At 36.1% G+C, this 12,294-nt stretch overlaps 1 protein-coding gene across 3 annotated transcripts in view; it reads left to right on the top strand.

Moving 5' to 3' along the window:
- Positions 1 to 12,294, top strand: part of LOC125664534 (trifunctional purine biosynthetic protein adenosine-3-like) — a 47,384-nt gene that overhangs the window by 22,106 nt on the left and 12,984 nt on the right. For all 3 annotated transcript variants that reach the window (XM_056152803.1, XM_056152804.1, XM_056152805.1), the window contains 5 exons: positions 4,974 to 5,196; positions 8,151 to 8,373; positions 9,005 to 9,203; positions 9,447 to 9,695; positions 10,940 to 11,142. In XM_056152803.1, coding sequence (XP_056008778.1) covers positions 4,974 to 5,196; positions 8,151 to 8,373; positions 9,005 to 9,203; positions 9,447 to 9,695; positions 10,940 to 11,142 — 1,097 coding nt within the window. The remainder of the gene's footprint in view (positions 1 to 4,973; positions 5,197 to 8,150; positions 8,374 to 9,004; positions 9,204 to 9,446; positions 9,696 to 10,939; positions 11,143 to 12,294) is intronic.

Below are 12,294 nucleotides of genomic sequence, written 5' to 3'. Positions count from 1 at the left end.
AGAAAAACTAAATGCTTAGTGATATAGAGCAGGAAAGCCTCTACCAATATTGTAAATTTCATGAACCCTGGAGTAGGGGTTCTGACTCCAGGGTGGGTCCAAACTTGTTATAGTGTTTATGTGTAAATCACTTATATTACTTCTTCTTCAGTACTATTGATAATTAAAACTAAATGGATAGGAGATTTAGTCTTTTACCAAAATTGTAAATTTGATGATCCCCAGAGTAAGGGTTTTAACGACCCCAGGGTGGGGCCAAACTTAGTATATAGTATTTATGTGTAAGTTAAATGGTGAATTTCATAACCCAGGGTTATGACTTTAGGATGAGTCCAAATTATAGTCATATCTTTTGATGTTTCAATGTTAAGGTAATTCCCCAGACCACGTCAAATAACATTAGAAACGTTATTCACGAGTCACGAACGTTATCACACATTCAACGAACCCGATGGCATTTTGGTGAATTTTGTAGACCATATTAAGACTGATTGTTTGAATGCAAACAACAAAAATTTAGAATTAAACAACAACATACGAATCGCAATAATACAAACAAGCCGGTTTTATACAAGACAACACTCGGGAGAGAAAATGCTTATAGTTATATACATCGCGAAGTCGTAAACTCTCCATTCACATTGCGTTATGACACAGTCGTTCAGTAATTCCCGTGAGATTTCTACAAATATTACAGATTATGATGTTAAATCGTGTTGCCAACTTTCAATGTATCTATTGTAGGCCATTATCATACATGCCAACTTTCCCGATTTGTGCGGGATTCTCCCGATTTGAAGCAGTTGAAAAGGCAAATCCCGATATCCCGATCGGGATTGCAAAAATACCCCGAAATCCCGATTTTCTAAAAATATCTCCCATTTTACGACAACAAACCCCCATTTCCAACCGGAATTTGAAATCCCGCGTCATTTCTGAACTGGCCAATCAGAAATCGGGACAATAGTCAGCCATTGCTGTTTACCTGTGTCGCATGTTATCGGGGTGATGTAATTTACCTGGTCTGCCTGTGTCGGGGTGCTTATTGGACAGTGCGAAGCATGTTTTGATAGTAATTAATCGGGAAGACGGATTTCAAATTGACATATCCTTTACACAAACGTGAATGACAATGATAATAGTGTCACCACCAAACAATTGGACATTCCCGATTTTTGCTTCTCGCTGACAGCATCCAAAATATGCAATATTAAAGGTACGTCAAGTATATGTTTTTCCAACTATAATAATATAGGCTATCCGAATCTATCTGTCTATAGCGATGTATTACATAGTCTATATAGTGTAGTATTCAATAGACTTTGTGATGCGTAATTTGCACAAGTCTGTACTGAATTTTATATTAGCAAATAGCCTTATTTTACAAGTAAAAACGTATATTTTGATGTCACAGTGGGTTTTTTTCCCTGGTAATTATTTCAGATGTCATGGGTGCAAAGGTTTTGTTCGCAAACTTCATAGCAGGGCAGACCACTCCTTTTCTGGTTGCAATGCAGATTGTTCCACCAGACTCTGCAAGCCCATGAAATTGTTTACAGACAAGCAAGATCGCCTTTGTAGTCGTACCTAAATGCATGTGCTTTAATTTAAATTTTGATATATAGACCAGCCAATGTGTATATGGTGTAAAAGGATGCAACTTTAAGTATTATTTGATAATATGTATGTGACTTGTTGGAGAGCATGTTTTGCTGAATAGATGATTTTAATAAAATACTTATGTATATCTTTCAAAGTTTTTTTTATATAGTTTTGTTAAAGTTAATGGTCAAACACACTTGATGTATGATACATGTATAATGATTAAATTGATATCTTATTTGAAAAGACAAATATTTATTTTCATGGTAAAATGTCGTGAATTTTGAGCGATGAAAAAAGGTCGTCGCGCGCAAAATCCCCCATGGGGATCTTCAAAAGTTGGCATGTATGCATTATTTTGTTTTGTGTGATTTCTGATCATTAATGATGGGTAGAAATATCAAATCTCCTATTCAACAAAATGATAATTTTTGTGTGCTACATATACTGACAGTCACATATTTTTGTTATGTTTTCCCTATAATTTATTTAAACCTGAAAGAATAAGACCGATGTTGTCATGATTTTAATAAAATATATGCATAATCTAAAGCTATACTGACATTGTAACCCCCCCTTGCAAATCATAGTTTTTATATTTATTTACATGACAAAAATTGCTTTCGAGGCCCCCTGAATTCATAATAAATGTACATGTACAATGTATGTGGATATCTCTGTTGTGTCTAATGATTTCTGGGTGTTCAATTTAGATCATACGCTGACAGATTTGTCACATATTTAGGCCCTATCTAGACTAGGCCTAGGTGTCGTAGGTTTGTGTTCTTGTACTACAGTATGGATCATGGATGTTGTAATGTTATTTTCTTTCATCTAAAACACTTTTCTGGCCGGACATGACCTTTACTGATGTTTTGATTAAAATGATTCGGAATGTACGCGGTAGTTACATGTCATTAAGACTCGCATTGCATGGCTGTACATATCGTATTGTTAAAATTACCAGGAACTAAAAATTACCAAAGAGGCGGGGAATGCAGAATTCGGGTGTTTTAAAATATTCGAATTTCCCAAAATTTGTACCTTGAGCATAGGTTAGCATTCTCTGAATGAGCGTTAAAATGTAAAAATCAATCTGATCTACACTCCTTTGTTACAACTAGATCTGGCGAGATGATTTTATTTTTTCATCTATTGTGTGACGTCATGGCAGTGTTCACGTGACGTAGGCTATGGATTTAGTAAGCTCCATAGTAAAGTTAGGATTTTTCTCACTTCAAGCCCGATCCCTAAAGCTTACGGCAATCAATGAAAGTGTTTTTTTTTTAGCTATTTGAAGCTTTAATGTTTTAAACTGTTTTTCTAAAACCACCTTGTAATATTTCTTGACATGATAATTTAGTAATGTAAATGATGAATGCAACATGTTTGCAGAGATAGGAATTTTAGACACCATTTTCCAACATGCGTTTTTTCAAGGTTTTTAACCTAGAGGGGGTCGTTGGGCTCTCAAATTATCCGATACCCTATCTACTTCTTGTGTCAAATAATTGCTGGAGTGTAAAGGTAAAATATATTGAAATGTTTCAGAAAGAAACATATTTCTATCATTTAAATTTTAGAAGTGGCTGTACTCTGGGAAAGGCCGCTAAACATATTTTTCTTCGGGAATTTGGTTAATACACATCCTCGACAAAATACATGCAAATTTTGATAGAAATCTGTAGGTTTTTCAATACTAAGATGTGGTATGGGGAATTACCTTAAATACATCTATTATTTAAAGCCTTTCATCAGTGTATGCACTTTTGAGGGCAGTGAAGTTTTAAGAACACATCTTGTTTTTATACTGTTGCTGAACATTAGAATTTAGCTTAGATATTCCGAACAGGAATTTTTTTCTAGATTTCATAGCCCATGGAAATAGTGATACTTTTTCACTAGTATTCAGGTGACTGAAAAGGCCTGTGGGTCTATTTTTTGGCAATGTGCAACAAATTGGGTTCCTGAATCTACACCCAATAATCAGCTCTTGATTCATTATCTTACACAGGTAGTTGAGCACTTGTACCTGTGAGCGGAGTACTTATTTCCTTCTAAAAGTCAGTGTAGTCAAGGGTACCTGCTAAATCTGTTATTTTTCTGTAGGTATAGATGTTGTTTTTCTGTAGGTATAGATGTTGTTTTTCTGTAGGTATAGATGTTGTTTTTCTGTAGGTATAGATCTGTAGGTATAGATGTTTTTCTGTAGGTATAGGTGTTGTTTTTCTGTAGGTATAGATCTGTAGGTATAGATGTTTTTCTGTAGGTATAGATGATGTTTTTCTGTAGGTATAGATGTTTTTGTGTAGGTATAAATGTTGTTTTTCTGTAGGTATAGATGTTGTTTTTCTGTAGGTATAGATGTTGTTTTTCTGTAGGTATAGATCTTAGGTATAGATGTTTTTCTGTAGGTATAGATGATGTTTTTCTGTAGGTATAGATCTGTAAGTATAGAGGATGTTTTTCTGTAGGTATAGATGTTGTTTTTTGTAGGTTTAGATGTTGTTTTTCTGTAGGTATAGATGTGTTTCTGTAGGTATAGATGTTTTTCTGTTGGTATAAATGTTGTTTTTCTGTAGGTATAGATGATGTTTTTGTGTAGGTATAGATGTTGTTTTTCTGTAGGTATAGATGTTGTTTTTCTGTAGGTATAGATCTTAGGTATAGATGTTTTTCTGTAGGTATAGATGATGTTTTTCTGTAGGTATAGATCTGTAAGTATAGAGGATGTTTTTCTGTAGGTATAGATGTTGTTTTTTGTAGGTTTAGATGTTGTTTTTCTGTAGGTATAGATGTGTTTCTGTAGGTATAGATGTTTTTCTGTTGGTATAAATGTTGTTTTTCTGTAGGTATAGATGATGTTTTTGTGTAGGTATAGATGTTTTTGTGTAGGTATAAATGTTGTTTTTCTGTAGGTATAGATGTTGTTTTTCTGTAGGTATTAGATGTTTTTTTGTAGGTATAGATGTTGTTTTTCTGTAGGTGTTGTTTTTCTGTAGGTATAGATGATGTTTTCTGTAGGTATAGATGTTGTTTTTCTGTAGGTGTTGTTTTTCTGTAGGTATAGATGATGTTTTCTTTAGGTATAGATGTTGTTTTTCTGTAGGTATAGATGTTGTTTTTCTGTAGGTATAGATGTTGTTTCTCTGTAGGTATAGATGTTGTTTCTCTGTAAGTATAGATGTTGTTTTTCTGTAGGTGTTGTTTTTCTGTAGGTATAGATGATGTTTTCTTTAGGTATAGATGTTGTTTTTCTGTAGGTATAGATGTTTTTCTGTAGGTATAGATGATGTTTTCTTTAGGTATAGATGTTGTTTCTGTGTAGGTATAGATGTTTTTCTGTAGGTATAGATGTTGTTTTTCTGTAGGTATCGATGGAGTGGAAAAGCTGGGACCCAGAGTTCAAGTATTCCATGCTGGGACAACTAAACAGGAACAGGGCATTGTAACAAGTGGTGGGCGTGTCCTGGCTGTAGTAGCGATGAACTCTGACCTGCAGTCTGCCTGTTCAAAAGCTCAGAGATGGGCGGGTTTTATTCAGTTTGATGGAGCTTATCACAGATCTGATATTGGATTCAGGGTACTAGACAGGTCAGCAAAGTCTCTTGTTTTTCTCCGACTCTAGTACGAATCCATCAAATTAAACCTAATTCAGCAACTTATATGCATGTACATGTATGTATGTGTGTCTTAAAGTCCATGGAGTAGAGTCTGTGAGGGAGGTATCTCATGAAGATTGACTTGAAATAAATGTGTCTTATTTAAGAGAAATTCCACATCTGCTGTATGTCGAACATCAGAAACTTTTTATATAAATATACACATACAGTAAAACACGCATATTTTGAATCACAGTAAAACACGCTTATAATGAATTACAGTAAAACACGCTTATAATGAATTACAGTAAAACACGCTTATAGTGAATTACAGTAAAACACACTTATAGTGAATCACAGTAAAACACGGTTATAGTGAATCACCGTAAAACACGCTTATAGTGATTTACAGTAAAACATGCTTATAGTGAATCACAGTAAAACACGGTTATAGTGAATCACAGTAAAACACGCTTATAGTGATTTACAGTAAAACACGCTTATAGTGAATTACAGTAAAACACGCTTATAATGAATTACAGTAAAACACGCTTATAGTGAATTACAGTAAAACATGCTTATAGTGATTTACAGTAAAACACACTTATAGTGATTCACAGTAAAACAAACTTTTAGTCAATCACAATAAAACACGCTTATAGTGAATTACAGTAAAACACTAATAGTGAATCACAGTAAAACACGCTTATAGTGAATCACAGTAAAACACGCTGATAGTGAATCACAGTAAAACACGCTTATAGTGAATCACAGTAAAACACGCTTATAGTGAATCACAGTAAAACATGCTGATAGTGAATCACAGTAAAACACGGTTATAGTGAATTACAGTAAAACACGCTTATAGTGAATCACAGTAAAACACGCTTATAGTGAATCACAGTAAAACAAACTTTTAGTCAATAACAGTAAAACACGCTTATAGTGAATCACAGTAAAACAAACTTTTAGTGAATCACAGTAAAACACGCTTATAGTGAATCACAGTAAAACACACTTATAGTGAATCGCAGTAAAACACGCTTATAGTGAATCACAGTAAAACACGCTTATAGTGAATTACAGTAAAACACACTTATAGTGAATCACAGTAAAACAAACTTTTAGTGAATCACAGTAAAACATGCTTATAGTGAATCGCAGTAAAACACGCTTATAATGAATTACAGTAAAACACGCTTATAGTGAATTACAGTAAAACACGCTTATAGTGAATCACAGTAAAACACGCTTATAGTGAATCACAGTAAAACACTTATAGTGAATCACAGTAAAACACGCTTGTAGTGAATCACAGTAAAACACACTTATAGTGAAGGGATAAACAATTTCAGTAAAATACGCTTATAGTGAAGGGACAAACTATTACAGTAAAACACACTTATAGTGAAGTGTCAGAGGGACAAACAATTACAGTAAAACACACTTATAGTGAAGTGTCAGAGGGACAAACAATTACAGTATAACACACTTATAGTGAAGTGTCAGAGGGACAAACAATTACAGTAAAACACACTTATAGTGAAGTGTCAGAGGGACAAACAATTACAGTAAAACACACTTATAGTGAAGTGTCAGAGGGACAAACAATTACAGTAAAACACATTTATAGTGAAGTGTCAGAGGGACAAACAATTACAGTAAAACACACTTATAGTGAAGTGTAAGAGGGGCAAACAATTACAGTACAACACGCTTATAGTGAAGTGCTGGGGACAAACAATTACAGTAAAACACACTTATAGTGAAGTGTCAGAGGGACAAACAATTACAGTACAACACGCTTATAGTGAAGTGCTGGGGACAAACAATTACAGTAAAACACGCTTATAGTGAAGTGCTGGGGACAAGCAATTACAGTAAAACACACTTATAGTGAAGGGACAAACAATTACAGTAAAACACACTTATAGTGAAGTGTCAGAGGGACAAACAATTACAGTACAACACGCTTATAGTGAAGGGACAAAGAATTACAGTAAAACACGCTTATAGTGAAGTGTCAGATGGACAAACAATTACAGTAAAACACACTTATAGTGAAGTGTCAGAGGGACAAACAATTACAGTATAACACGCTTATAGTGAAGTGTTGGGGACAAACAATTACAGTAAAACACACTTATAGTGAAGTGTTAGAGGGAGAAACAATTACAGTATAACACACTTATAGTGAAGTACTGGAGACAAACAATTACAATAAAACACACTTATAGTGAAGTGCTATGGACAATTACAGTAAAACACACTTATAGTGAAGTGCTGGGGACAAACAATTACAGTAAAACACACTTATAGTGAAGTGCTGGGGACAAACAATTACAGTAAAACACACTTATAGTGAAGTGCTGGGGACAAACAATTACAGTAAAACACAATTATAGTGAAGGGCTGGGGACAAACAATTACAGTAAAACACAATTATAGTGAAGGACTGGGGGACAAAGAATTACAGTAAAACACAATTATAGTGAAGTTCTGGGGACAAACAATTACAGTAAAACACACTTATAGTGAAGGGACAAACAATTACAGTAAAACACACTTATAGTGAAGTACTAGGAATGAGCATTTACAGTAAAACACACTTATAGTGAAGTGCTGTTGATGAACAATTTTCATTCGTTACAAACGAATTTGTTAAATCCAATAAATTGATGTGTTTTTAAACATCACTTCACTCTGTGTGAATTCCTTTTAAGCGTGTTTCACTGTATGTGTGAATTCATTACAAGCGTCTTCACTGTAACCGTGTTTTACTGTATATGGCTATGAGGAAGTTCAATGTTAATTTGTTCATTTGATAATAGTGATGTAATATTCTAGGTACTATTCTATGATGGTCATGTGATATTCTAGTTACAATTCTATAATGGTCATGTAATATTCTAGGTACAATTCTATAATGGGCATGTAATATTCTAGGTACAATTCTATAACCCCCCATCTCTCATACAAAGACTCTGGAGTTAACATAGAGGCAGGAAACAGTCTGGTAAAGGCTATTCAACCATTGGCTAAAGAGACTAAGAGACTTGGATGTGATGCTAGTCTGGGTGGATTTGGTGCTTTGTTTGACATTAAGGCAGCAGGATTTACAGATCCTATCCTGGTGTCTGGTACAGATGGAGTGGGCACAAAACTCAAAGTAAGGGGGGAGAGGAGGATAAACTAACTCCCTACAATGTGTGGGCATAAAACTCCAAGCAAATAAAACTAACCTCCTATAAGGTGTGGGCATAAAACTCCAAGCAAAATGGGTGGGGGAGAAAAACTAACCTCCTATAAGGTGTGATCACAAAACTCAAAGTAAGGGAGGAAGGGATAAACTAGTAACCCCCTAGGCCCTACAATGTTTCGGCACAAAACTCAAAGTAAAGGGGGGGGGGGGGGGGGATGATAAATGTGTGATATTTTTAGGTAACTATCAATCTTGATCAAATGCACAATTGGCTAATTATAGGATACCACAATAATTAATCTTTTGATATTGTTATTGATTTTTAAAAATGCTTGAAGATATTTACTTATTACCATTAATATATCCTAGGTTACTTGATGATACATTTATAGAGCCATATTGAATTCTTAATTGCCACACCAACAGTAGTTACCTTAGCTACCCTGTGTAATTTTAGAATGGTTCAGTTTCTAAAATGAATCAAACTACTTAAAAAAGTATCTCTACTTATTCTAAATCATGACAAAATATTTACGTTTTAATTATTAAATTAAATGTGCATACTTGCAGTGATTTACGTGACCTACTTTTGACATAGATTGCTCAAGCCATTGGTGACCACTCTACTATTGGTCAGGACTTAGTGGCCATGTGTGTGAATGATATTTTGGCCCACGGAGCGGAGCCACTGTTCTTCCTGGATTACTTTGCCACAGGGCACCTGAACGTTTACACTGCCAAGGAAATCATCGCAGGGATAGCTGCTGGTTGTAAACAGGCAAACTGTGCCCTTGTGGGTAAGAAATCAGAGAAAGTATAAAAACCCCCAGTGTTAAGTACAGTATAACACGCTTATAGCAAGGTGCTGGGGACGAACAAAATTGATTCGTTATGAACATAATTCGTCATATATAAAAAGAATTTTTAGCATGTTAAAAAACTACTGGGAATGAAAATTACTTCACTGTAAGTGTGTATTCATTATAAGTGTATTTGCTGTAGTTAATTGAAACTTTTAAACATTTACAATGTTTGGTCAGGTGGGGAAACGGCAGAAATGCCAGGATTGTATCGTGGAGAGGACTATGATCTAGCAGGGTTTGCTGTCGGAGCTGTGGAACGTGGACAGATCCTTCCCAGGGTGCAACAGATGAATGAAGGAGACGTTCTAATTGGTCTGGCATCCAGTGGTCTCCATAGTAACGGGTTCAGTCTGGTGAGGAAGGTGGTGGAAAAGTTGGGATACGGATACGATGTTCCTGCCCCCTTCAGTAGTGGAAAGACTTTGGGTAAGTCACTGTTAATGAAGATATGATGTTTCCTGCCCCCTTCAGTAGTGGAAAGACTTTGGGTAAGTCACTGTTAATGAAGATATGATGTTTCCTGCCCCCTTCAGTAGTGGAAAGACTTTGGGTAAGTCACTGTTAATGAAGATATGATGTTCCGCCCCCTTCAGTAGTGGAAAGACTTTGGGTAAGTCACTGTTAATGAAGATATGATGTTTCCTGCCCCCTTCAGTAGTGGAAAGACTTTGGGTAAGTCACTGTTAATGAAGATATGATGTTTCCTGCCCCCTTCAGTAGTGGAAAGACTTTGGGTAAGTCACTGTTAATGAAGATATGATGTTTCCGCCCCCTTCAGTAGTGGAAAGACTTGGGGTAAGTCACTGTTAGTGAAGATATGATGTTTCCGCCCCCTTCAGTAGTGGAAAGACTTTGGGTAAGTCACTGTTAATGAAGATATGATGTTTCCTGCCCCCTTCAGTAGTGGAAAGACTTTGGGTAAGTCACTGTTAATGAAGATATGATGTTCCGCCCCCTTCAGTAGTGGAAAGACTTTGGGTAAGTCACTGTTAATGAAGATATGATGTTTCCTGCCCCCTTCAGTAGTGGAAAGACTTTGGGTAAGTCACTGTTAATGAAGATATGATGTTTCCTGCCCCCTTCAGTAGTGGAAAGACTTTGGGTAAGTCACTGTTAATGAAGATATGATGTTTCCGCCCCCTTCAGTAGTGGAAAGACTTGGGGTAAGTCACTGTTAGTGAAGATATGATGTTTCCGCCCCCTTCAGTAGTGGAAAGACTTGGGGTAAGTCACTGTTAACAGAGACTAAAGTGAAATACAGCTTGGTACTTCAAACGTTGGAGTTTAAATCTGTACAGTGACAGTGTGCATAATATGATTGATATCTTCATGATTAGCCAGAGTTTACTCGTGAATATTGGAAGAATATACCAGAACCAGCAAACGAATGTCTTTATTTATTTGATCTTGATGGTTTTTAACTTGAATCACACATACTCTATATCTGAATTTTCACATGATTTTATTTTCATTTGTCAAAATATGTGAGAGAAAAAATACTTGCAGTGAATGATACTGTACTCATAATCATGAACGGTACCACAGAATTATCCGGAGACGTACATCAGTTGATAAAGTCACATAAGGAACCTTGTGAATTCATTTGATCCACATTATGCATGTACTTTAATCCTGATAGTCAGACGCACATATTTTGTTAAACATTTTAGGAGAAGAGTTTCTGGTGCCTACGAAGATTTATGTCGAGGAGTTACTTCCCTTGATGAATCAGGGTTGTATAAAAGCTTTTTCTCACATTACCGGAGGAGGTCTGATGGAGAATCTCCCCCGCGTTTTACCAGAACACCTAATGGCTAGAATTGATGCTGGACTGTGGTCAGTACCTGCAGTGTTTGGCTGGCTAGCAGACAAGGTGAGATTGGTATTGGTCATTACAGTCAATGATAAAAAGGAGGAGACAAATCACTGTAAACCAACTTCTATTTATGACGACTATATTATCCCCTCACAAGTCATTGCGAGAGTGGATTTAGTACCGGGCCCATTCGTATGAGGGCGAGTATGTGTAAGACTGAACTTATAGACACTCTACAGGCCACATCTTCTCCTCCAGTGATGAACTAATTTTCATGATGGTCATTTTAAACATATATGAAAGACATTAAAAGGATTGATTTATGGTAAAAAATATTGGCGAACCTCGCAAAAATTTCTCAAACACAAAAATAATCTCTAAGACACAAATACACACTGGTGTGAAGTAAAGTCTGTGACCTACTCTTCAATTTAAGGGTTAACATTACAGCTAGTGTCTCATGTCGGACCTCTAACTGTGATTACTGATTTACAGGGTAACAGTACAGTGACATGTGTCGGACCTCTAACTGTGATTACTGATTTACAGGGTAACATTACAGTGACACGTGTCGGACCTCTAACTGTGATTACTGATTTACAGGGTAACATTACAGTGACATGTGTCGGACCTCTAACTGTGATTACTGATTTACAGGGTAACATTACAGTGACACGTGTCGGACCTCTAACTGTGATTACTGATTTACAGGGTAACATTACAGTGACACGTGTCGGACCTCTAACTGTGATACTGATTTACAGGGTAACATTACAGTGACACGTGTCGGACCTGTAACTGTGATTACTGATTTACAGGGTAACATTACAGTGTCTCATTTCGGACCTCTAACTGTGATTACTGATTTACAGGGTAACATTACAGTGACACGTGTCGGACCTCTAACTGTGATTACTGATTTACAGGGTAACATTACAGTGACACGTGTCGGACCTCTAACTGTGACTACTGATTTACAGGGTAACATTACAATGACACGTGTCGGACCTCTAACTGTGATACTGATTTACAGGGTAACATTACAGTGACACGTGTCGGACCTCTAACTGTGATTACTGATTTACAGGGTAACATTACAGTGACACGTGTCGGACCTGTAACTGTGATTACTGATTTACAGGGTAACATTACAGTGTCTCATTTCGGACCTCTAACTGTGATTACTGATTTACAGGGTAACATTACAGT

This window comes from Ostrea edulis, chromosome 1, assembly GCF_947568905.1.
Source record: "Ostrea edulis chromosome 1, xbOstEdul1.1, whole genome shotgun sequence".
NCBI classification, from domain to species: Eukaryota; Metazoa; Mollusca; class Bivalvia; order Ostreida; family Ostreidae; genus Ostrea; species Ostrea edulis.
The sequence above is the reverse complement of the archived record's forward strand: the minus strand, read 5'-3'. Positions and strand labels throughout refer to the sequence as shown.